The sequence below is a fragment of the Paramisgurnus dabryanus genome, chromosome 16 (assembly GCF_030506205.2).
Source record: "Paramisgurnus dabryanus chromosome 16, PD_genome_1.1, whole genome shotgun sequence".
In the NCBI taxonomy this organism is placed as follows: Eukaryota; Metazoa; Chordata; class Actinopteri; order Cypriniformes; family Cobitidae; genus Paramisgurnus; species Paramisgurnus dabryanus.
In genome coordinates, this window is record NC_133352.1 from 33,261,574 (window position 1) to 33,289,547 (window position 27,974).

The 27,974-nt window shown below is 36.3% G+C and overlaps 2 protein-coding genes across 2 annotated transcripts; both read right to left on the reverse strand.

Annotated features, from left to right (window-relative positions):
- Positions 1 to 57: 57 nt before the first annotated feature.
- Positions 58 to 2,709, reverse strand: LOC135745543 (putative monooxygenase p33MONOX). The gene is made up of 4 exons (XM_065263846.2): positions 2,498 to 2,709; positions 1,747 to 1,840; positions 1,447 to 1,623; positions 58 to 1,289 (listed from the first exon to the last, which is right to left on the reverse strand). Exons 3-4 carry the CDS (start codon positions 1,556 to 1,558, stop codon positions 1,087 to 1,089), a joined length of 315 nt encoding a protein of 104 aa, XP_065119918.1. The 5' UTR covers positions 1,559 to 1,623; positions 1,747 to 1,840; positions 2,498 to 2,709; the 3' UTR covers positions 58 to 1,086.
- Positions 2,710 to 3,253: 544 nt separating this feature from the next.
- On the reverse strand, positions 3,254 to 27,974 carry adam19b (ADAM metallopeptidase domain 19b). Its single transcript, XM_065275310.1, has 23 exons — positions 27,722 to 27,974; positions 27,449 to 27,558; positions 26,691 to 26,761; positions 18,891 to 18,969; positions 18,074 to 18,150; positions 16,100 to 16,304; positions 15,590 to 15,655; positions 14,228 to 14,299; positions 13,972 to 14,138; positions 12,538 to 12,622; positions 12,300 to 12,439; positions 11,977 to 12,154; positions 11,802 to 11,891; positions 11,482 to 11,677; positions 8,314 to 8,422; positions 7,735 to 7,948; positions 7,339 to 7,416; positions 6,234 to 6,342; positions 5,992 to 6,127; positions 5,811 to 5,901; positions 5,280 to 5,522; positions 4,590 to 4,690; positions 3,254 to 4,484 (listed from the first exon to the last, which is right to left on the reverse strand). Exons 1-23 carry the CDS (start codon positions 27,855 to 27,857, stop codon positions 4,481 to 4,483), a joined length of 2,757 nt encoding a protein of 918 aa, XP_065131382.1. The 5' UTR covers positions 27,858 to 27,974; the 3' UTR covers positions 3,254 to 4,480.

Consider the following 27,974-nt stretch of genomic DNA (forward strand, 5'->3'; position numbering starts at 1 on the left):
ATTTTTTTTATTAAACCTGTTTTTTGACTAATAAGGAATGCAATGATACAACCAAAGTGATTCACTGTGCTTATAAGCAATGTTTTATTACTGAGAAATATGAACAAGTAAAGCGATAGCAATACAACATATAAAATGAGTTTGGCGTGTGTTGCAAGTCATTTCCGTCTTACAACAATTAGTGGATAACAAACAAATCCTGCACTACAGAAAGCAAATGACAAATGTTCAAGTTAAACAGGAAGTGGAATATTTTAAAGGCAATGTCATAAAAAATGTACAAAAAAAGCAAAATGATACAGCAGTCAGCATACATAAAACTATAAAACACAGCTACTGTTGTATGTCAAATTACAGTGACACAAAGTAGCATGAAAAAGATTTGTGTGTTGAAGTGCAAAAGTGATAAACATGAGGTGCTGCCAGCATGCCAATACAAAGCTGTAGCTTACTGCACACGGGAACACACAAAATACAACATCCATACTGTATCATCAATAAACAAACTAATAAATTAGAAATCTTTAGAAATAAAAAGTTACAAAACGGCACTTTAAGATGTCTCAACTATGCAAAATAATAATGAATACCTGACCATGTTAAGTCAAACATGTTGACGTTATTTAATAAATGTGCTGCAGTCAATGATGTATAAATGCGTATACACAATAAGCTTTTAGAGATGGTCCACGAAAATCAGACTACTGACTGTCAGACATGAATGTTTTTACTATAAAAAAAATCCAGCATCTTACTGGTAAATCTGCATATTCTGATCACCATAAATTTACATCTGTACATTGTAAGGTCCGTGAATAAAAGCGAGCAAGTATGTTGCAATAAAATTCAATTCAAAATGTGAAAAACAGTACATATGTTACTGGGAAGGGCCAAATTAAACTATCAAGATTGGTTGGCACCAACAAAAGAGACTCTTGTGTCTCCTATCTAATTTAAGGGGTAAATCTTTCACGGGTAGATGAAATGAGCGTGTGTTTTTAAAAGTAACATGTCGATTTGTGCATTAATGGGATTTTATATTGTATAAAAATCGAGGAAGCTTAAGAGAGTTGAAGACTCTGGAGTTCAGAAGCCAGACGGTGTGAGAATGTTCATATCTCTGTGTCTGAGTCTGTGACATGATGTTTTCTTTCCCTCCTCGCCGCTCATCTCGATCTTGGGAGATTTTAGATTGCCGGGATCTTCAACCACGAGGTTTACTTGAGTCTTCATGGCATCCATGGTATTAGACTTCTGAACTCCAAAGTATGACTGCAGCGTGAATCCTCCTATGGACACGTAGAGATGAGAAAGATTTAACCGAAATTAAAGAAAATGTGTTAAATGACTCCACATTTGGGTTCTGAAGAACAAAGAAAGGCATTAGGGGTAAATAATGAGAAGATTTTGGGTGAACTATCCCTTTAGCAAACCACAGGTTCCTACCAGGTGTGTTGGTCTCTGACCCTGGGTCAGTGGGTGATTTCTGCACGATGGGCCGTGCCCCAAAGAGGCTCCACCGTTCCCCTCCACGCCCACCTCCTTCATTACCACCCATTGATTCAACTGTGATGACAACACTGGACTCAGACCAAGGTGAGAGGACTCTGGATAACCCAGCTCCTATTGGATAAATCATCCGATGTTACTAAGTGCAACAGAATAATATTTTACATATCTCTCTTGCTCAATATATTTCAAATACAAATGTTTGACGTAAAAAATAAAATAAAAGTTGCTCTCTACCTTCAACTGATGTTTAGAGTATGGATACAGCGATGGATTCGGCTGCTGCTGAAAGCTTGTCCTCTCTGAAGTCCTCACTTAACATTTTCAACTTCTGTGAAAAAGAGAAATTTACGATTAATCGCATTAATTTTTGTTTACATCATATATGTGTATGTACTATGTATAATAATTATGCAAACACACATGTACAATTTTAAGGAAGAAGTATATTTATGTATTATGTATTTATTTGTAATATAAATTATATATATAAATAAAAAAAATTATACACATGTAAAAATATATAGTAAATATATACATGCATGTCTGTGTATATTAATATATACCTAATTATTATACACTGTACACACACATATATGATGTAAGTAAAATGAAATAAGCCATAGTCATAAAGCTATAAAACCATAAATAACTGTAACACAGGCAAAACAATATTATTAGTCTAGTCCTTAGTGACATAATTATTACAATAAATAATCTTATTAAAAAAATTAGTTAATTCAACAGAAAACAAAAACGAAAGTAAACGCTAACCTCAGTCACAACACTGACCGGTACAGTCCAGCAAAACCCGCCTTATATAAACGACTTCAACAGCTGATCGTAATACAATAATGTCAATCAGTGACCTAAATGGTTTTAGTTTAATGTAATATGTTGATTTAATCCAGTTCTGTAGTATTTAAATGGCTTCGGTCCAAACTCTAGAAGCATCTAAAGCGGCCCTTGTTTACAACACAAAACTCACCTTTTTCCTTCTTTAGCTCGTTTATTATCCGATCCAGCGGGATCTTCCATTTGGTCCATATTTGTAAATGTAATATTTGCTGGTGATACAGTAAAAATAAGCGGTAAAATACCGATACTTCGTTATTTGTACAATAATCAAGCGAGCGATGCGATGTTCACGGGAGATGAAGAACAAGGTATTCAGCTAAAATGACGGACCGGAAAAGAATGTAAAATAAAAGTCCCCCACAGCTGCGTTTACTTCAGACACACATCCAGTACAGCCCAATGACACCACAAACAGATTATGTGAATTTATCTCATGAGGCAATATCATGCATCAACAACTTTGTTTACATTCAGATAAACCCAGTATAAGAGAAATAAGGATTCAGTTAAATAATGTTCATTTATTCAATTAAACGTATAAGGGGTAAAACTTCTTAAAAATAAATAAAGACCCTTTTTTCTTAAAAAAAAAAAAAAAATCTGAGAAAAATAAATTGGTCGGCTGTTCAAGACAATACTGAAAAACATGCTGTACATAAGGCTTGTTCGATTTCGTAAGGCACTGCAAGAACGGACAGGCGGTGACGTTAAAATACCGCGTGAGCGATTTTGGAGGAATCTGCTTTCAAAACGCTCTCGCGGAACTTTGACGTCATGCGCCTGTCGGTTATAGCGGAGCTGAGTGAAGTCGAACCTATGAGTCGAACAAGCCTATTTTCACCTTAAGGACCTGGCAGTATAAAATGACACACGACGAACAAAAAGCAAAGAGATACAAAAACATGTTTATCAGCCCCTTCCCAGCAAATAATAAAACAGGAAACATCAACATTCACTGATGGAAATTTAATAAAAGGCACTGCATTACAGTCTATTTTGCATAGGACAAGAAGGTTTTAGTCTCACAATAGAAACTGAAATTAAGACCAAATAAAATTAAAGTGACTGTTTTACACTTCCTAAGTAGCCTGCAATAGTATGCCAACTTTACATTCACAATTTAAGCACCCATAAATGTTTCAGTAATAAACATTATCAGCAATATAGCATTCATGTAAAACTAAACCATGATTCAATAAGGCCATCGCATTTTAACACTACGAATAAATAACAGTTTAACTACAACTAAAAATATCTAACAAAAATCAGGTATAGTGGTCATAGTCTTCAAAACAAGTTCTAGCCAAGAAAATAAAAAATAAGCTGATACACATTAAAAAGTTATTAAACTTAAAATGCATTCCCTGCATTAAAGCCCTTATTAAAAAAAAAAAATCAAAACATTTATTTCCCTCAAACGAGAAATCAAAAACAAAGCACCATAATATCCAGCATCATTACAAATATCCAAGCTAGATAGTATAAACAATACGCAGTATACTGTACACAAACCCAGTGCTACGCAATTCACCTCTAATTTATTTCTGATATTTTAAAATATTATTGCTATAAAAAAAACTAATGACTTGATCTTCAATTAGCCCCTTATTTTAAGAGCTGTTTCCTGAGGACAGACAGTAACATAGTATTCAACTAAAATGTACCGATAGTGCAAGGTAGTTAAAAAAAATATAAAAGGAACAGCCAAACTGTAAATATCAAATGAAATTAGTTTCCTACTATCTTACAGTTTACTCAATTTATATAATTGAATGAAATACTACTTCGTGCAAAAACAAGTTTTACAATTCATATTATAGGTGCAAGATATTCATTTAAATGACCCATGCTCCTAATGCATTGCAATGCCATACTTTATTATAGTTTTCTGAGGTCACTGTAATAAATAGACATAAGAACTGGAATATGGCACAGGAATAAAGGAGCTGTACCCCCCTGAAAAAAGCTGAAGATTGCAGGTATCCATAATTCTCCAGTAACATAATAAGGCGGCATCACTTTGAGTGAAGCGTTGTGATTGGTCACTCTTAATGGCATCCTAAAGGTGCAGCACTCTTATAAGCCACAAGTCTTTTCAGTCTCTTTGGAACCTTCAACTATAAAAATGAATGTAATTATGACTCATTATACTGAGCAGTATATTGTTATTAAGTTATCAATACAGTAAAATTATATTTAGAAGAGCTCGTAAATGTGATTACCTGACATTTTGGAAGTGTCCAGAAGGCGACGTCAGACTGGATTTCCCTTTCTGCAAATCAGCTGGTGACACCACCGATAAACCATTCTTAGGTCTTGAAGTCTGGATGAGACAAAGATGCTTATGTGCAACCATAACCACTTGACCATAACTAATGTTGAATTTTATGAATAAACCAGTTGGTTTGAAAAGTTGCTGGCAGACAGTTTAGGGATGCGAGATATACAGAAATATTGCAAAAACTAATTGATTTTAATACTTCAGAAATTGATGTGGAGTACAAAGTACATATGTTCATTTTTAAATTGATGTTACAAAACATTATAATATCACATTGTGTACCCTGGACCAAAATATAAAGGTACGTTTTTTTTATTGAGATTTATACATCATCTAAAAGCTGAATAAATAAGTAAGGATATGACAATATATTTGAAATCTGAGGATGCAAAAAATTTTAATATTGAGAAAATCACCTTGTTTAAATAAAGTGCTTAGCAACACATTAATAATATATATATATATATATATATATATATATATGGTAGGAAATTTACAAAATATCTAAAAAAATGTATACATTTCACATATACAAAATGTTGTTGGCTATTGTTACAAATGCATTTTTTTAGTCCTAATAATGTCTTGCCATTTCCAATAAAACATTATGCACTAATTTAAGGACACTCACCTGTTGAGGTTGGACGGGTTTGGTCGAAGGTCGAGGTGGAGGGGGTCCGTTCGTAGGTCGGGGTGGAGGGGGTCTGTTCGGGGGGAGTGGTCTTGTTTTGGGGGGAACTGATGGAGAGGGGCAGGTCTCTATATGTATAACACTATGATTATGGCCAACATAGGGCGGGATCGGAGGGGGTTTCACAGTAGGCCGAACGTTAGAATGTCTGGATGGACCAGGAGGACTTGCACCAGGATAGACCTACAGTGGTAATAACAAAAATATCTTTGTAATCAATCAATTATTGTGATTAATAAAAAGTTGGCTTGTACAAGAAGTGATGAAAAGAAAGGTATAAACTTTTAAAAATAATAAAAAGCTATTTATGCCATAGAAGAACCATTGTAAAGGCATTCAATTTACTGTAGGTCCTACTCTACAAGTGCACTCTTTTGATGTCGAAATTTTGGGTAGTTTTTAAAGATGCATGAAATAGTGTTTCAGAAATAACATACTGGAAAAACATGCTGACTCAAAACAACTTCGCACCTGTTCATCAGTGTGTGGTTTCTTTGGCTGAAACACTGGGTTTGTGTGACCTGTGGTATTATGACTTTTAGTCGCAGTGGCTTCTGGAACACTTAAAAGAGAAAGCACACATTTGCTGATGTCAGAATTTGCAAATACACAAAGATCATGTATTTAAGCAGTTCAATATTTAATTGATTACTTGATGGATAATTGTGGCCTTTGAAGGGCGGAGCTTTTGATAGGGCGCTTCTGTCTGTAGCACCACCAAGACAACAATAAAACAAATCCCAAAAGAAACATGATGAAGATAACCAGAACAACAAGATAAAGGTGGCCTGCATAAGACAAAAGACAAACAAATGACAAACATCAACACGTAAAACCATGACAAAAGGTTAATATTCAATGGGATTTTCTGGTTCTGTGCGTGAGTTAATGTACTTTGTGTGGTCACAGGTCCGCTGTCCAGGCTTCCTCCTGAACCTGTTTCATCACAAAATGGTGGTGCCCATTTGGAGTCACAATGACAGTTGTGGTTGTTATTGCAAAACTGCAAGGAAAAAGACGACAAACCACAAACATCAGCTGACAGAATTAGTAACTGTGTTGTGCATTTCTAGTAAATAAAAGAGGAATATGTTAAATTCACCAAAATGTATTTCCATACAAAGACAAGTCACTGTGACTTTAAAGGGGACATATCATGAAAATCGGACTTTTTCCATGTTTAAGTGCTATAATTGGGTCCCCAGTGCTTCTATGATATCAACCTAAAAAATGTGATAAAGATCAACCCAGTAACTTAGTTTTGGTAAACCATTCTCTGAAAGCATGTGAAAAAAGGTAATTGAAATTTGGCTCCCCTTGTGATGTCAGAAGGGGATAATACCGCCCCTTAATCTGCACTATCCAACCACAGATCAGCTTATTTAATCATTTGCAACACATTTTTGCTCACACCTACAAAGTGTCAATTTTAACATGTTATAATAAATTATCTATATGGTATTTTGAGCTAAAACTTTACATATGTACTCTGAAGACACCAAAGATTTATTCAACATTTTTAAAAAGTCTTATGAAATGTCCCCTTTAGTCACAACCATAACACTATGTTAAAGACATGACCTGTTTTCAATGTAAATGATTAGTTATGTTTGCAAGTCTATAAATGTTACTTGAACCGCACAAGTAAATACATTTGAAAAAGGATGTGAAATCATATCCTGAGTTCAGCTCATCACAACCCACACTGCAACAAAACATTCATGGGAAAATTAAAATTGAAGAAATAAGAAATACACTGTCAGCAAAAACGGCACTCTTTAAAAAGGTCCTAATATGTACCATTTAGGTACAGATATGTATACATTTGGTACAAATATGTACCTTTAAAATATTAATATGCACTCTTTGGTATCAATATGTATCTAGGTACTAACATGAACTCTTTAGGTTTACTTTTTGAAAATGCACCACCCCGGTGACAACTAGGGACCATCTTAGACAATATAGTGAGAATATTAAGCTTGGATATCCTACATACCCCATGACCATGACATTTGGCATTGCATTCGTCTGCTTGTAAGAAAGATGCATTGCGGCATTCACCTTCAAAACAGATCTGAAAGACATGAAAGAGAAGCATTACATCATAAGAGGGGGTGCATCTAAATTAGACAGAAATTTTAAATACACCACTGACTTGAAATTGTCTGAGATTTCCATTCTGTGAAGTTGAGGTGGCTTGTAGGTTTCATTTTGACTAATGGCTTTCAGTAAATGATAAAACCGGAATTTGCTTTTGCTATTAATAGGTGGTGTTTTTATTGAAAGCATTCGATTGAATACAAATTTGCATACGCAGATGATTCAAGGATAATTTTGGTCTAAATTAAATGTGCATATCTGGAAATCATATTGTTATGCGTTCTGTACCTACCGCATTATCCCCACATTTGGTCCCGGTCTGAACCAGACCTGGGTCTAGAGTGTCACCTTGGCTCTCTTTTTCCTGACCGGGCCGGTACACATGTGTCCCTTTGCACACGACCGCATGGCCTGAGATCTTGATGGTGGTGGGAATGGCAACAGCATTGGACTCTATAGGTTTGCTGGCAGAACTAAAGCACTGAATTTTCCCACATTTAGCATTTCTACACAATGAAACAAAACATGTGATGGGTTTACATCAGTGACTCAGAACGTGAGATGCTTTTGTGTGACAGGTCAATAACTGGACCAATCTATATTTTTACTAATATTCACAAAAAACTAAAGGGTCAAAAACCTCAGACGTTAATATATACCAAATGTATATCTGCACATTAATGGTTCATTTTTGGACCTTTTAACAAGATGAATACTGACCCAGTTATTATTATTAGTCACATTATTGGTCAAACATAAACATTTCTAGTCATAATATCTAAACAACATAGAGTTCTTAGATCATACAAGGAAAATACAAATGTCTGACACAGTTAGGCAAACGGTCTGGTTGAAGTGAATGGTATTTCACCTCTCTGTGCAAATTCTGTATGTGCCCATCCGATCTTTCCCACAGTTTCCATAGGCATCACCTGCTTTATTGACATCAGTAAAGCACTGGTCAACAGCAGAACGAGCATCTGAAATTTAGAGATAAACAATTTACTACACAAACATGATTCTGCAAGAATAGAAGAGAATCCTGTCACGCTTTGACTAAAAGTTTTAATCTTACAAACTTTAGTAAATCCCATCTGGAAATCCCAAACTGCAGTATGTGAGGTGAGGATGGAGGTACGCAAACCTTTCATAATTAAAAATTAAAATCTTATTCAACCGGTTGATGTTTATCTCACAAGCAAAATATTAACATGTGTTCAAACACTGTACTACAAGTTAATCTGCACTGGAGTGGATTTGGTTAAAACCAAAAATATGAAGCAATGATGACTGTACATCACAAAACATTACACCATGTAAGAAATTCAAATAGTACAAAGAATTAAGTAATGTTTGTACTAAACACACTGTACTAAACCATTGGTGCGCAATCATAGCAAATGTTACACCGTGTCCTAACTAGACCGGCACGATATGGGCTGCGTCCAAAAGCTTAGGCAGCTGACTTGTTGCCTCGCTGCCTCATGAGGCAATGACTTCAGTGACATGAAGGTAGCTTAGAGAAACACATTCAGACAGCCTTCATAGGCAGCGTAATGAAATTCTGTTTGAAATATACACAGAGAGCGCCTTTGTGATAACTAATTCAATATTTGAAAACTACAATACAAATTTCTTGCTAGAAATGCAATTAAAAGGTGTAAAACCTTAAAATATAACTAAATTTGTGCTCCAGGCGCTTCCTCGACCAATCACATTCCCTGCGCACACAACGCATAGAATTGTGGGACAGGGCCATGAAGGAATCTTAGGAGACAGAAAGTAAACATTGGATTCGAATATGCCTTGATCACTTCATGCCTTGGAATGTTGCCTCCCAAGGCATTTTAGAGCTTTCGGATGCAGCCATGATTTTACAAAAGGGACGTGGCGCAATGCAATCAATAACAAAACACAGCCAATCAGAACAGTTTTTCTCTTTTTGTGTGCCAACGCTGAAGCGTGCCCGATTAATAATGATTAATATTCTTAATGCACAAAGCATTCATTCAATGAGATCTCTGTGTAGGTGGAACTGTCAGCCACGACAGAGAAATCGTTTCTAAAATAGAATCGCTCATCGCGGCTGCTTAGGACAAAAACTCAAACTTAAATAATTTTTTGTCATGTTTAGATTACATGGACAAAATTCTCTGTTTAAAGATTTTGTGTTTGGTGCATTGATTTCAGAAGATACTGTATGCTGATAAACTTATAATAGTTATAGACAATTTTATCTGAGGCACGTGCGTTGTCGTGCTTAACTTCTGGTCTCCCTGCTGAAAAAACCAGCATCAAACCAGCATGGACCAGCATGGGAATTATGCTGGTCTATGCTGGTTTAGCTGGTGGTCACCAGCATACCAGCACCAAAACACAACATATGCTGGTATGACCAGCATGGGATGCTGGTGCTAATGCTGGTTTAGCTGGTGCTAATGCTGGTGCTGATGCTGGTTTGATGCTGGTTTAGCTGGTGTTCACTAGAAAACCAGCACCAAAACACAACATACAGTATGCTGGTCTTGCTGGTATGCTGTTTTTTTCAGCAGGGCTCTGTTTGTTTAATGGTCTAGCTAGTGGCTAAACTGAACTCTTGAACAAATACCTCGTCGAAAATAACAAATGTTTTGGTTTCCTAAAAAACGAGGAGAGACGCGATCATGGATCACCGCTATGTGAAGGGAGTTTTGACAACCAATCTGTAGTTAACAATGTATACATTAAATATTACACATTTTACACAGTAACGTTTAGTTGTAGTTTTGATATGCTTTAGCTATGATTTAAACTAAGGTTCTTGTTGTTTCTTTTGCTTGTTATCAGAAACTACTGTTGTTATTGATACTTTGCAGAGTTTACCGGAAGTTACGTTTGTTCTACAAAAGCTGTTTGCTTATGTTGTTACTGAAACCGTCTATTCCCCCTAGTACTATTTCAACCTTTTTCTCTTTTCACCGTGTAATTGCCTTTGTCTCCAAACTAAAAATAAGTAATAGGCTTCTTGCTGAACGTCACATGAACAAACCAGAAAACCAGAAAAAATGTTATCGGCAGTATGAATCGATAGCAATATATCTACAAACCTTTAAGGTATTCAGCTATCCTAGCTTGTTGTTTTTATTTGTGGCATTTATTCTTTTTTAGTATCTAAATGTCAGTGAGAATACAAAAAATACAAAACTTCAGAATATCAATTAGCCAGCCCAGTCTCACGAAATTTCGTTATATAGTCACGTATTTTTTTGATTCTTTTTTCGTGCTATTATCACGAAATTTCGTGTTTTTTCGTGATCGTATAACGAATTCCTGTTTTCGTGTGATTATCACGTATTGGTTACTCAACTGTTTTGTCCTATTTTCTTACAATTGTCGCTTCGGTTTAGGGTTAGATTTACATAAAATGACATCCCTAACCAAACCCAACTCTAACCCTAACGCCAGGCGACATATAAAAAAATAAATCAGAAAAAATAGTATAAACCAATATATATAAAGTGACATTCTAATGCAAGCACCAAATCTAACCCTAAACCGAAGCGACAATGGTTTAAAAATAGGAAAAAGCAGTTGAGTAACCAATACGTGATAATCACACGAAAACAGGAATTCGTTATACGATCACGAAAAAACACGAAATTTAGTGATAATAGCACGAAAAAAGAATCAAAAAAATACGTGACTATATCACGAAACTTTGTGAGACTGGGTAGCAATTAGCACATGCTTTGGACTTTAGCACATGCACACGCAAAAGACCGGAAATGATGCAACCTGCTTTGCAGAATATGGAAGTTTCTTGTGCAAAACCCAAATTGAATATTGGGTACTTTATTTAATGGTTTCATGTTTAATTTGAAATCTTTTGAATTGAAACTATACCTCTACAAAGTGAACAAATACACCTTTTCATAATACTTAACAGAAAACACAGTAGGGGCATAATTATAATGTGACTTGGAGTGAAACTAAAGAAACAAAAAAGTTTTTTTGGGGAAAAGTAAAACGTTACACTCATGGTTAAACTGTGAAACATTACCTTTTCCCCAGAGAGAAAGGCACTGTTGCTCCAGGGTCAGACACATGCCCGTATAACAATAAGCCTTGCCATCTTCGCAAACAGTACCATCCATCAGGTAAAAGTTAGCCGGGCAGGACTCTGATTTCCCATCACAGTACTCCGGCAGGTCACAGGAGCCTGACTTTGGACGACACATCACTCCTTGGCTTTTCAGCTAGTCAGGTTATGAAAGAAACCAACCATGATCATATTACCATATGACCACCTATCTATTAAGTATTTAACCACTGCCATGTTGAAGGATAGGATAAAGATATTTATACAGTAGTGCTCAGTACCTTGCACTCATGACAGCAAACTCCATGCGCACACTCCGCTCCGATCTTCAGCGTGCAGTTGTTGGCATTACAACAGGGACTCGAACACTCCTTCGATACAAGAAACAGACACGAGGAGTGTAAGAGATCAATCGAAAGCAAAGCATGAGATAAAAAGCAATGAAACTTTCCTCACCTCCACTTCTCCACAGTCACACTCCTCTCCATCCTCCAGGTATCCGTTTCCACAGCGCTGACCTCCGTACATGACTCTGGTGTTAGGAGGGTTAAATAAACACTTGTCTCCGCCGGAATTCATGAAGTGTTTTAGCTCCTTTTGATTGCAGGGATTAAAGACTCGAGGGAATGGCTCCCTAAGAAGACATTTAGATTTTGTTATCTTTCCTTAATAATATCTGTAGAGCTAGTTCCAACTGAGCAACTATACTCTTTTCACATTTCTCATCTGTACTTGCAAGGATGCGTGTATGTAGTACATACTAAAGCCCAAGTTCTCACCCGGTAGCAGCAGCCATGATGCAGCCTCCATCCTCAGGCCGGGCCTTACAGCAGCCTGGAGTATCATGACTCATGCCAAAATTATGGCCCATCTCATGAGCCATTGTGGCGGCGACCCCAACCGAAAAGACTGAGTGATCCTATAAAAAGAAAGAGGTGGACAAAAAGCAACAGTTAGGGTACAAAGACCTCAAAAAAAAAAAAAAACGCAATGGAAAAATGTGTTACGTCATCTTACCGAATTGACTCCACCTGACTGGTATTCTGAACACATGGCTTTAAGAGGTGCCAGACCAATGATTGTACCTTGAAATGAAACACCCCTGTAAACACAATTTAAACAAATGTTTATGCAGCAATAAAACAAAATCAAATCAGCCTGATATTGTCCCAATTTTTTATGTAGAGAAAAGTTTATGGTCATATTAAAATATTTAATAATATGGATATTTTATTGCAGACTCTTCTGAAACACTAATGCTACGTACAATTATTTATCTTTGCAAAAAATTACATTTCATTTTCTTCAAATGTTTCAAACTTTAATGGTTGAGAATAAAATATTTCTTCAACAGTACATTGAAAATTAAATTAAATTAAATAAATATAATATAAATTATCTACATAATGCAACAGTATTAGCAGCAGGACAAAAGTAACAAGTGTTACTGTTGTCCCAACAGGAACTCCTGACATTTAAACAAAATTTACTTTTATTTTGAAAAACTTTCGAAAGTGAAACTTCAGGATGTGTTTGTGTTACAGCACTAAATAACCTGTAGATTGATCAGTACTGTAACGCACAAAACCAGAAACACAACATTATAAGAAAGAAATTACCGCTTTTCATGGTTTAAAACCGCTTTCTGGACCTACACATGCAAAACGATGACGAAATACGGCAATATTTGTCAGCTCTGTGAATGGTTGCGTGCAAAAGATGCTTTCATAGTTTGGAATGCAAATGTAGTCAGGGCTTGGAAAAAAATGGCTTTGTTACTTTCGCCCCGGTTCTCCCCTACATTTGTGATGCTTCTGGGAACATTGCTGCTTCTAATTTTTTATTTTTTTTTCTAATAATTTTTTCAATAATAAGTGTTACGTTATGGTACTTGCCGCCAATAAGGTAAAACTCTTCTAATCTCGTAAGACCAAATTAAGTTTTTAATTAATTTCCTTTATTGATTTTACTTTTGCCCCGGACCTCCCCTACATTTGTGATGCTTCTGGGAACATTGCTGCTTCTAATTTTTTTTTTTTTTCAAAATAATTTATTTCAATAATAAGTGTTACGTTATGGTACTTGCCGCCAATAAGGTAAAACTCTTCTAATCTCGTAAGACCAAATTAAGTTTTTAATTAATTTCCTTTATTGATTTTACTTTTGCCCCGGACCTCCCCTACATTTGTAATGTTTCTGGGAACATTGCTGTAAATTTTTGTGTTTGGTTGAACTATCCCTTTAATATATTATCAATGAAAATATTTAGGGATGCACTGATACATGCCGATAGTTTTGCTTTTTACTCCTTGTTTCAACGTTTTCTGTCATGAAATTCTGTTTTTAAACAATCTGGGGAAACATGCTTTTATCTGCCGATACGGATTATAGGCCGATATATCGGTGCATCCCTAATAATAGTTTCATATTCATTAATGAGGTGGTACTCACGTTACAAGTTGAGCGTTGTCATTGGGTAACTTTGGAAGCTGTTTCCTCCTCCATGTCAGAAATGCACCCAGTGTGCTGTAGGGGTTGTCGCTCACGCTGATCTTGTCCTGATCGGTCCAGATCTCCAAACAGATCAGGGCTACACGGATGTTCAACGCTTTGTAAAACTGGGACCATCAAATCAAACATGAGACGATGTTAAAGTTTCACTTACAGATATGGGTATGAAAAAATTTCTTTAATATCGCATTCTCACCTTATCCACATAGTTAGCAGCTTCAAGCAGCTTCGCCTTGGTCTTTTCAAGGTCCTGACCATGTTTCACAAACTGCACAAAGACAGTAAGAATTAAGTAGCTGACATTTTACATTTATTCAAAGTGACTTACAGTATCTTTAATCTACACATTTCTTTGATCAGTATGGGATGACTAATGCAATGCTAATGCAATGCTCTATTGAGCCACCAAATTTGTTATCCCAAGCGGTTTAGGGTAACAGAGATAAACGGGCATTGGCGTTTCTTACTCATAACAATGACATGTTTTCAGTCATATTTACCTATTTACCTAATGAAATGATTATGATATTCAGAGAATTTCACAATATTTAACATTTTTAAACTTTAAAATGAATAACATTTCTGTATTTATTTAACTATTTTTTTAAATTTAGTTTGTTTGCCATGACACAAAAACGCGTTTTCTCCTGCTGTCTTCTATGCGATACGTTATTATTACTACTAAGCAATAATTACAACAAAATACAACATAAATTCACAAAAGATGTTACTTTTATTCATTAATCCACATCTTTAAAATTCATACGATTGCGAGGAACAGATCCAAATTCAGCCCTTTATCCAGCGATCTTGATTCGAGTTCTCATCAGCAACCGTAAAGTCAGATCGCGCGTTCGTTAATGTGAATTCAAATATCCCGCCTCAAGAAGCTTTACGACACATTACTTTACGGCAGTGATTTCAAAAGCTCATTGGCTCTTTATGGAATGAAAGATACGTAAATGTTTTACGTTTTTTAGCTGTTAAAATGTAATAATGCTACGTTTAAATGTTGTAAATATGTCTACACTGTACGTTTTATCATCTATTTAAACGTACAAAAAATACGTTTTTTGTTTTTTAAAGTTACGAGTAAATACTACGTATTAACAGTGAGACCAGGCTGGATATTATGCACTGCCCAAAAATAGACCCCTTGGTTACTTTCAATAGCAGGCGCCTCCTGCAGTCATGTTACGGCAGCAAAGTTCTTGATTATTACGCCAGAATGAGAGTATAGTTCCTAGCAATATCTGCCTAGAAAATTGCAACTTTTCATTTTCTGTCGATCTTAGTACACGATGTAACTACAGAAGAGTCAAGTTTTAAATAGGAAAAATATAGAAACTCTTTGGTTATTTTTTAGCACGATGCTAATGGTCTAATCAGATTCAATGGATTATCCTAATATGCTAAAAGTGCTAGCGCCAGATCAGCTGAATGGATTCAAAAACGGTAAAAATTAAATGTTTACCTCTAGGGGAGCTGGAAAATGAGCATATTATCAAAAAAGTAGAGTGTCCCTTTAACAAACACTTGACATGAAAAGTGACTTTACCTCAGCGTGGTCGGCAACCAGCATCAGCTCCACATATCTCGTGCTACTACTGACATCTCTTCTGTCCTGCGGTGAGAAACAGAAACATCAAACTATCTATTATTAATCTATTATGATGAAGTGATGCTGAATCATTGCCACCATATGTGACTTTATGGTTAAATGCTTTAAGACATGATGACTAACTGAGACTGGTGAACATCCTGTGTCTTCGGTTGGGACAGACATTCTATTCATTCACATCAACACAAAGAACAATGTATCTTTAGTGTTTTAAACTAGTCAGCTTGTCTAATTTTATTTCATTAACAAGCGTTACGTTATGGTACTTTCCACCAAGGGTAAAACTCATCTAATAAGGCCAAACGAAGTTTATCGATTTTGTTCTGTATGAAAACATGCTCAAGTGTTTCTGTTTTCTGTTAAATTAAACTATGTAGAAAAATGTGCAATAATGCCATAAACCCAAACCATTATTTGGCAAATACAGTAAATATTAGACAGTCTCACCCTGTGAATGTGCTCAGGATTCGCCATCACATCCATCAGCTCCTGAAGGCTTTCCGTGTGATTCCCATCTCCATGGTGATGCCCGCAAGTGCCCATGGGTAGTTTCAGACTCTGAGTGTTGTAGACAGCATGTCCCTGAGGTTGTGTTTGGTTAGTTAGCGGTTCGATGATGTAGCTCACGCTGTGATTGACAGTTATCATGCCCCTGCAAAATTATAAAAAAGGACATTTTAACATGAATGTTGAAAAACACGATCACGGACATTCAAACAGGATGGAAAACTCTCTGCTGTGCACAAATTATCTTCATCCCGGATGAGAGGGTGAAGAAAAGAGGGAATAAAACGTAAATTGATGGCCAACTTGTGTTTATGCAGTTTCCTGGATAACCGAGTATTTCCCAAACACACAAACGTATAAACACGCACAACAGTTCACAGATCTATAAAAATGCACGCAACAATACAAAAGAGTTTCGAAACAATATACAAAAATGAAGCAGAATTAAATATTATGATTAAAATAATACACATCCGCTACAAAGGAAAAATGGTTTTTCCTGGAGTGAAATTTTGCACCGCAGCTGTGAGAACCATCTGGTGGGATGTGTGCATATAGAGAGATTACTGATATTCCCTCTTCTCTAATGAAATTCCCTCTCACTCGAGCCTAAAGACGTTTACTTCACTTTTTGGAAGCCATCAATAATCGGTCAATGCTCTCCTTTAGCTCGTGGCCTTACAAGACCTCAGACAGGAAACATGGTCTCTCCAGGAGTCTGATCTCAGAACAGGACTCTATACATCTACTCTCAGCCCACTCGGAGATCTGGACAATGCTGATACAATGAACTCACTCAACTTAACTTCCTGGGTGCTGAAGCAATAACTGTTGCTTTTGTGCAATGTGGCCATCTTGTTATGATGTGCATCATGTGCATGTTCTGGTTAATTTAATAAAGGTTCGGTATGGTCCACAAATACAAAATATAGAAATATCTCATCATTAGGGGCCAGTTGTTTAAAAGTAATCCATTTGAATTTCAGCTATCGGATTAGATTATGGGTTGTACAAAACAAAACAATGGATTCTGAATTTGGACTGGATCTTGGTTTTGATATGGATCAAATCGTCACTTTGTATTGGTCAAAACATTTTAGTAAGATTGGAATTTGTTTGATCCCAAAAAGTCGGATTATTCGATCCCATCAAGAAGGGTGGATTTCATTAACAAAAATGTAATAAAACTTATAAACCTACAGTAGGTCTACAATACAACATTTTTATTTTGTAATATTTATAAATGTATCATTTGTTTTTGAAATTTTGTTCAGTTCAATCCTTATAATGATAAAGTATTCAAATTATAACAGTAGGCTACCATTTAATCCATACAAATCCCTCATACAGCAGACAATAGCAAACCAAAATATTTAACATTTAATTTGAACAAAAGTAATCTTTAACTTTAACTGGCATTTGGCACTGTACAGTATATTCATTAAATCACAATAATCAGAAACCAAACAGTTAAAAGTTTTAACAACCATAACAGCCATTTCTACAAATGTAAACCAGACGTTTTTTTTTGCTTTGTTTTTTGAGGGCCAGAAGAACAGACTGAATGTTAAACTGGAATAAAAAGTAAAAGAAAGTGTTGTTTTATTGTCTCTTCAAGTAAAAACAATTAGTGACCTTATATGCCAACCAAACTACCTGCTGGTTCTTACATAGCTAATGGTTAACATTGACATGTGATCCCATTTAATCCAGATTTGTAAATCTGAAAGAATCTGGATCAGGGTCCTCCAAAAAAAAAACTAGGATAAAAGTGGGATGGTTTACCTGATCCTGGATAGCAAAACGTGGGATTTCCAAATCTGGATCATTTTGAACTTTTTGAACAAATGGCCCTAGATTATAAGACTTTAGCCTGGATTTCACTGACAGGATCACATTTATGTATCCACTCACCTGAGTCCATCACAGGTACTGAGGACAACACTGGACCACTGAAATCCTTTGACTTCCCCGTGATAATAACAGTGGTCCTGAAATCAAGACAGAATAATCTCAACATTACATATTTATATTATATTATATAAAAAAAGATGAAACTACTCCTGAATATGAAAAATAAATATTTAAGAAGTGCAAATGCTACATGAATTCCTTTGTGTAATATACTGCTATAACATTAACATCACACTTACTAAATCATTTTAAAGGTCACGTTCTTCCTGATCTCATTTTTCAACTTTAGTTAGTCTGTAATGTTGCTGTTAAGCCATGAATTAAACTTGCAAAATGTTAAAGCTCAAAGTTCACTGTCAGTCGATATATTTTCTTTAACAGAATTCCCCTTTAAAGCCTACAGCGAACGGCCGGTTTGGATTACAGTCCTCTATACGTCGTCAATAATTTTGACTAAACTCCACCCACAGGAATACATCAGTCACCAGCTAAGCTTAAAATGGACTTCAATGAAAAAGAAAGACATCAACCCGTTTTTAGGACAGTGAAAACAGCGCTATACAGATAAGTAAATTGTGTGAAAAATACTGCGTTTTTTACACGTGAAATATGAACACATGTTATATTGCGTAATGTAAACACAATCAAAGCTTCAAAAACACAGGAAGAACGGGACCTTTAAACAGATAAAAGCAAACAAATTATGCTGTTCCTCTCTGTTACTGAATGTCTTATAGTTGACCGTGACTTATAGCATAACTTGGCATAAGATAAGGATACATAATCCATCCAGATGTTAGTGGTTGTATACACTTACCATAATGGAGGGTTTGGAAAACTGTCGGATTCCATTCGGATCGTACCATATCTCTTGATATCCAGGTGAGAAGAGCTCCCTAGGAGAAGACAACAGACACATAAAAATACATTTAATCACTGTTATCCCACAGCTGTTAATACCAAACAACGTCCTTCAGGAACAAAATATAAACAAATCCAACATGTTTTCATTTCTTCCCAGGAGCCAAAGATGAAGCAGAATTTGCCCCTTATTGAGTGCAGTTTATATGGAAAGCCGGAAACCAAAAGACCTCTCTGATTATTTTTTGTATTTCAGTTTGAGCATCAGCGAAAGAGAGAGAGAGAGAGAGAGACAGAGAGCGAGATTCATTTTATTAAGGTAATTCATTTTACCTTTGTTCATATATGATACAGACGGTTTCATCGGACGCAAGTGTGGTGACATGATTACGCGTCTGGTCAGAACTTTACTTCCGGTTTCTGTTTGTTTAATAGTCTGACTAGTTGCTAAACTGAACTCTTGAACAAATACTTCGTTGAAAATAACAAATGTTTAGGTTCCAAGGTAATCTTTGTGTTGTTTATTTTGCTTGTTATATAAATACACTACTTTTAAAGTACTTTGTTGTTATTTATTCTTAGCAGAGTTTACTGGAAGTTACGTGTTGACCACAAAAGTCGCTTGTTTATGTTGTTACTGTTGAAATCGTATATAGAAAGATATTTTGAGGAATGTTTGTAACCAAACTGTTTGTGAGCCCCATTCATTTCCACTGTAGGATAAAAGAAAACTATGGAAGTGAATGGGGCTCACGAACGGTTTGGTTACAAACATTTCTCAAAATATCTTCCTTCGTGTTCATCAATTTATACAGGTTTGTAACAACATGAGAATGACTAAATGATGACAGAATTTAAATATTTGTGTGAACTATTAAAGTATATAGTGAAGTAAAATAATGATATACCAAAATGCCCCGGCACATATATTATACATTCATTAAATACTTTCACTTAAAATCTGCTTAATCCAGCCCTCAGGCTATTCAGAAATCCTGGATGTATGGCAGAATCCATTTAGTCTGATCAAAAATGCTCATTTACAAAAAAAAAAACATGTCAGGGTTTTGCATTTGAAGTCCACAAATGTTAGCAATGATGGCCATTGGCTAGTGTTAAATTAACAATATCTTTAATAAAATCAACTTAAATCACTTAAAATCTTTATATGTAAATCTGACATGATAATTTGACAACTTGCGCTTACTCTCTCTCTATCTCTCTCTCTCTCTCTCTCTCTCTCTCTCTCTCTCTCTCTCTCTCTCTCTCTCTCTCTCTCTCTCTCTCTCTCACTCACTCACTCTCTCTAAATAAATCTTGTGAGTCTGTTCATTGTTTGTATTAGTAGGCCCAACAGCACTTGCTCTGGACACACTCCAGACCTACTGGGCTGTGACCCCCCATCACCCTCACACAAGAACACCCACCAGACTACACAAGACTGCTGTGACCCTGCAGGGGCCGTGGATCTCAGCCAGCGAAAGAAATTCTAGTGCAGAGTTCCTCAGAGATGGATGAGTTTATATGGTTCTTTATTAATAAGCGAGTAGTAGTAGTTCCTGTAGGTGAACTGTTGTACTATGAAGTCCCCAAATGCATGTAAATGATATTAGAGTAATATGTTGCATGTTTAAATAAAAATATATACTATATGTAATACTGTACAATACATAGTATATTCATGTTTGTGTGACTGTAGAGCACGCCATCGTAAAATACTTGGCAAACACGATCCTGTTGGATTCTGCCTTAAAATTTATGAATGCATGGGCTCTTAGAGGGCACAAACATAATAGCATGTCAAACCTATAACAAGAACCAGAGCTGTGCTCTACGTGCTGTAACGTTCATCACAATATCATCAAACATGTCATTTAGATGCTAACATCTGTATATTCTGAGCATGCAGGTCACATTTCAAGGGACAGTAAGTAGGATTTTAAGTGTTATATTAATCAAAATCAATGTCTTTATTTATAAATATGTCATCGTTGGTGTCAAATGACCTCTGCCAGTGATCTGACATTTTTTTTGTAATCTTAGAATTTCTTTTCTTTACTTACATTGAACAGGTAAGTCCAAGGAGGCTTCCTATGTCGTTTCGCCGTATTGATAAACTATAATAGCAGAGAGGGACAAAAAGAACTAACCTACCAACGTGTTTCCACAACGTTTTTCATTCAGAACACGTGAACCAGCGAAAACGTACAAGGAAATAAGTGAGTACATTGCGGCTACCGTAGTTGCAACACGCATTTGGAAAAGCGAGGCGCTAGACAGCACTATTCGTTTGAATGCAAAATACAATTTCACCACTAGATGGGGGTAAATCCCTTTAATGAACAATCTGCTTTTTAGATAAACCAATTTCCCTACTTGTCTTGTAATAGTAGAGGACAATTTAAGACACAACATCTACACTTTTAAAAATAAAGTTGCTTAACTCATTCCCACCAGCCTTTTTTTTTTGCCCACCAGCATTTTTGGTGATTTTCACAAAAAGTTCACAAAATGCCTTCCAGGAAAATGTTCCTCTATAAATATATAAACATACAAATATATCAAATGACAGAACAGACCATCTGCTTTCAAACAAACAATAAACAAACAAAACGGGATAAAAAACGTGTAATCCTATCTTGATTTGTTCTCTTTTTATAACTTAAATATGGGTAGGTTTCTTCAAAAATAAAAAGTTTTGAGCAAAAGCCGACATAATTGTAAAGGAATTTGTTACAGATCAGATTCAGAACGATTATCAACACATACACTGAGTTTAAAATGTTGTTAAATTATTTTTTGCTTCAGTTTTTTATAAATCAGATAAGAGCGCCATCTATTGGATATTAGTGAAATTACAGATTACCATAAAAACTCTTCAGGAAAGCATCATTGGTAGGGAAATGCTTTTTCTTAATTGAAGAGATTGTCAATGGCAATGGCAAATAGTTAAAAGGTTCTTCACAGTGATGCCATAGATAGAAGAATCATTTTTGGTTCCTCAAAGAACCATTCAGTCTTTTTTAAAACAGTAAGGTTCTTTGGAAGTTAAAGGCTTTTTATGAACCATTCAGTCAAAAATGGTTCTTCTATGGCATCATGAAGCATCTTAATTTTACTAGAGTATTGTACTAGAGTTTGTTTTTGTCAGATTGGATTTTTGACATGTAAATGATGTAGCTGTCACTTGTCAGATAGCATCTCTGTCTCTCCTGACAGAATTGGGGGCAGCAGGCCAGGGGTAGTACATAAGTACATCTGATACTCTACAGTAGCACCTACTAAAAAGTGCATGCCTGTTTGATACAAGGGATTTTGCTGAGCAGTTGGAGAGCTAACACAAGCCCACGCTTGCCCGGTGACAGACATGATGCTATATTAAGTCCAGTCATGAACACCCACTGCCCTAAAACGAAGCATCATTAACAATAAACTCACAACTTCCTTTAGCTCTGGAAAAAAAAAGTAAGTGACAAAGAAAGAGGTGGGAAGTATTTTACTGATAAAAAGGCGTTGCTCTTACCAAGCGGTGATTAACTGAATTTTTAAGTGGGGTCTTGGCAGTTGTTTTAGCTACACAAGCACCAGCACCTTATGGAGAGCCAGCTATTAAACATATCGGCAAAAATAAACCCATGGAGAGGATTTGGCTGCGGTCCAAATGAAACTGAGCATGCATGGCATTCCTATACTGACAGTACAGCAAGACAATGCATATGATGTTATAATACACATTATGTTATTTAAAATTTGCATCATCTTTCTCTCTCTCTCTCTCTCTTTCTCAATCGTCTTTTATAATGATTATGGATGATATGATTTTCTCTTCCCGAGGCACTAAGAGATTGGCACATGGCCAGACAGATGCAAAGACGAAGAGCTTTGTGTTCGAGACGCGGACGTCTGGCAGCAGCTGAAACAAAGAGCTCATTTCAGTACGGAGGAGATCCATCTCAAAGGGTCAGTGGGCCACATTTTCTCCTCATATCGAATGACATCACTCTAAAAGGCGGGTGAGGGAGGGGGCGAGTGAATGAAGACGGAGGGGGTGAGATAGAAAGATGAAATAAGGACGACGCTGAGAGATGGCGTTTGGTGAGGATGAAATAGAGGACATTGGCCGTGGGGGGAGAATGATGTAATTCACTGTCACATGTCATGATGGAGCGGCTCTTATTGTCCTGTGTAAGAGGCATCTCAGGGTTTTAAGTGTGTGGGCCGCACTCATTTTAACAGTCAGCCAGAACCAGGGTCGTTTGAAAGTCAAGCATTGATGCATAAAAATCTTTTCGGTAAAAGACAACATATAACATACATACTGTAATATAACATATAATAACATTCTGAGTGAATCCATTAGGCGTCTGGAGACTATTAGCCCTTCTGAGACCGTTTGGCCTTCTGGAGAAAGCGTGCAGAAATAAAGATGGACAGAGGTTGGGAAACACTGAGACTATGATAAATATTCCTAATGCATATGGGTGCAAATGAAACAGGAAGATTGGTGCATGGTTCACTCCCACAGCAGAAATTTACCAGAGCCCTAAATAACGTCTGAAACGCCTCTGACCTCAAAGTCCTCTTGGCCCGGTCTCGCCACCCTCCCTAGACCTGAGTCAGCGGTGCCCGGCCTTGATATAAACCCAATTACCCCATCTGAGTCCATGAGGACAAACATTCATTAGAATAAAAGCTTGCAGGCTTTGCTAACACACACACACACACACATACACACACAAGCTTTCTCCTCAAGACTGATGGATCTATCCTGGATGACGGCTACTGAACGGAGACTCACAGGTGCTTTTTAATATTCTACACATGAACTTCACTCCTAAATGGGGCAAAGGAAGTACAGTAAGACAGATATGGCCTTACGAGCTTTTCCTTGGACTTCATTCACATTATTGTAAGACCTTAGATCCTTAATAAGAAATCACAAAATGCATGCTTATGCATCACTATTATCTAAGAATTGAATAATAGCTTGGCATATGATTGTATCTCAAGTTATATGAGAGACAATTAATGACATTTATTGCTAAACGCACTGCCACAATGGTAAAGTGATGTCGTGCTGTTGCCAGGACATTGCTGTGCACTTTCTTGGGTATTGCATTGCTAGCTGCTTACTTTAAAAGAGTTATATTCTGGTTCCCTCCTCTGGTCCCCTCCTTCAATGTCCAATTTATGAAATGATGTAAAGCATAATGTCAATAAGATGTTTTAATTCAGAATGTAAATGAATGAGAGTTCAGTGTCAGTCGGCAGCAGCTGAGGTTTCTAGCACGGTTTTTCTGTACTCACAGTCATCTGTCATGAAATGTAATTAGCATGGATTGTTTCTCTCACTGGGCGACCCGTGGGGATAAAAGAGGTTAAACGGTACAGAGAGAGCGAGAGAGAGAGCGTGTGGTCATTTTCATAAAATAAGATGTTAATGAAAAAGACAGCGTAGGGATAGAGGCACACTTGGGTTCAGAAAAAATTCTTAAAAAGGGATAGTTCACCCAAAAACTATTTACGTCATTTTAACCAAATGTCTTTCTTTGTTCTTCAGAACCCAAATGCAGAAGTGCTGTGTGGGAGTGACATCCACTCTTATAGTAACCAGAAACCCTTCGAAATATTAAATAAAAGAAATCCACTCAACTTTTTTTACTATTTTATATCTTGATTAGTGATGGGTTACTGTCACTAATTTATTATTTTGATGAATTCAAGAAATGCACATTAACACATATGCTGTCACGACATATTGATCACAATCCCATAATTGTTTACAGTAATGTAATAAGAACCATCTCTATCATCAATATTTAGTTTCTCAGCCGTAAGTGTAATCTTTAACATTTATGAATTTGGCAGATGCTTTTATCCAAGCGTGCATTACAAGATGTAAATTTTTATCAATATGTGTTTTCTGGGTTTGAACCCATGGCATTTTGGGCAACTACCGCAATGTTCTACCAATATGCTACACGGGAGCACAATCTTTTGCAACGGCTTTAAAGGATTAGTCCATTTTCTTAAAAAAATCCAGATAATTTACTCACCACCATCCAAAATGTTGATGTCTTTCTTTGTTCAGTCGTGAAGAAATTATGTTTTTTGAGGAAAACATTCCAGGATTTTTCTCATTTTAATTCACTTTAATGGACCCCAACACTTAACACTTAACTCAACACTTAACAGTTTTTCAATGGAGTTTCAAAGGACTCTAAACGATCCCACACGAGGCATAAGGGTCTTATCTAGTGAAACGATTGTCATTTTTGACAAGAAAAATAAAAAATATGCACTTTCAAACTACAACTTCTCTTTTTCCTCCAGCTGCGTGACGAGCCAGCACGACCTCACGTAATTGCGTAGTGACGAAAGGTCACGTGTTACATATATGAAACGCACATTTGCGGACCATTTAAAAAAATAAACTGACACAAAGACATTAATTAGTATCATTTGACATACAACAACATCAGAACGGTCCTCCTTCTCCACACTTGTAAACACTGGGGCAGAGTTTCGTTTGAGATTGTTTAGAGTCTTTTGAAACTTTGTTGAAAAATACTGTTAAGTGTTGGGTTCCATTAAAGTCCATTAAAATTAGAAAAATCCTGGAATGTTTTCCTCAAAAAACCAAACTTCCTCTCAAATGAATAAAGAAAGACCTCAACATTTTGAATGACATGGTGGTGAGTAAATTATCTGGATTTTTTTTTAGAAAATGGACTAATCCTTTAACTAATAAATCAGTCCACATGAAAGAAACTCATATTTTAGTATCCCTTTAAAAATGTACCCTCAAGTTGTTCCAAACCTGCATAAATATACAAATATTTAAAAAACTGCTTAAATCCAAACAGATCTGGGGCACCAATCACTTCCATATTGTTACTTTTTCCTACTATGGAAGTCAATGGTGCCCCAGATCTGCCTGGTTACAAGCATTGTTCAAAATCTCTTTTTTTATTGAGCAGAACACAAAGTTTGAAACAACGTGCAGGTGACAGATTTTTCGACTTGAGGATGTTGCTTAAACCTTGTGCAATCTTGTGACACTGAAATGAGGCAATATTCATAATAAAACATGAAGCAATTACTTTCATCACCCTACAAACTGCAACTTACAGGATGCACAGTTTGAATCTTGGGGTTTGCTGAAATCTCACAGCAGGGGTAAATGCCCAAAGCCACCGGGGCTGTCAGTCAGTCAGACACAGCGGAGTCATGCTTTGGATAGATCTTCTGTTAGTACCCCATAGCTTAACCATCTGCTGTGATTTCAAGATAGGACCTTCACTAATGTTATACCAGTTAGACCAGCAGAGACTTTTGTGTTAAGCAGAAGGCCTTTACCTCTAAGAACAATGAAGTAACTTTTAATGTCAATGACACACCACATAAACAAGAAGCCCATGAACATTAATGAACTTTTTCCCTAACTCCCTGGGGGAGATGCTAAACCCACTTAGCTTCCTGTGTACAGGAGTGAAGCGTATCGGATGTCAGTCCCCGAGGGTTTAATGTTCATGCAATGCAAACGCTCTCTCTCATCACATGGACATTTGCTTGTGCCATGCAGACTAAAAAGAGCAAGACGGGTATTTTGGGTGCGGTGCAATGAATGGCATTTCATTTCAAGTATATCATGGATCCTGACACCTCCAGTTGGTAAGTGATACGTTGCTACAGTGGAGTAAAGCTAGACAGTAGTGGATTGAATTGAATGAAGATGGTTATTAATAAGACTCACTCGTTCCTCTGGAGTTGTAGAATCAGATCTTCACCCGCTACGGTAATCTTGACCTCTGCTTCAGACGGATGCTGGGAATGAAAAACAATCAGGTTATGTAGAAATAACGAACCAATTCAATTACTATGCAAAATTATCTCAAAATGAACAGAGAAGGCTTTACTGATGCATTGCAGCTTTTTGCATTGGTAAATTTGAGACTTCAACTGGAGAATTTAGAAAAAGGTCAAATATAAGATAGAAAAGAAAGTATAATAAAGACGTGCAATTAAAGAAAGCCATTTAGGATTATTCACTACGTATATGTCAAGAAATTAAACAAATGTATGACACTGACCATGCATAAAAGCTTTCCTTGCTTTAAATAAATCACAAGATGCTCATTCTCAAATCAGAAGGTAAAACATGGGTCAGGTTTTGAATAAACCCACATGAAAAAAATACTGTAGTGTACTTAAGTATTTACTATAGTAAACTGTTGCAAAATCCATAATACTACAATGCTTTAGAACCTTACCATAGTAAATATTCAAGTAAAGTATTTTCTACAGTTGATCCATTCACTATAGTTAATACCACTACAGAATTATAGTATACATTAACAAAGTGCAATTTCTATAATATACTCACAATATATAACAATTTTCCTACAGGTTCCTATAATAATAATAATTAGTCTATTAACAATAGTAAGTACAGTATTTTTTCATATGGGAACTTAAGTTGCATTTCTATCACCCCAAAAAGCACTTGAATACCTTGTTTTCATGAGATCTTTTGTGTCTGGTAGGACTGATCCACTGTGGGTATGTAATATACAGATCCATGTCTTCATGGATGTGAGATGAGTCACCATGCCAACGTCCATCTGACAGTACAATCAATCAATCAATCATTCACGTGACGTGAGAAATAAACAATCAGTCTGAGACAGTTTCCAGGGAATAAGTTTAAGCGCTCAGCATCTTCATCTGCTTAGATTTAACACAACACTCTTCTATTATTTCTTTATTAAACGCAATTACGCTTACCTTTAAGTAAATCCTCAGCATGTGCAGTGCATATTGAAGAGAAATGTAAACAACAGCAACAAAAAAATAGAAAAAGACGAAAGTGCACTTCGCCTGCCTCCGTGCAGCGGGTTAAATATACGCCCAGAAGCATCATAAATGACACGGTAAACGATGAATAAAATGCATGGAAAACGAGCCGTGCAACATCAAAGTGATTTTTAAATTTGAATAGCACTCATTGTGGAGCATTCATCGCACCGGTATGTGCTGG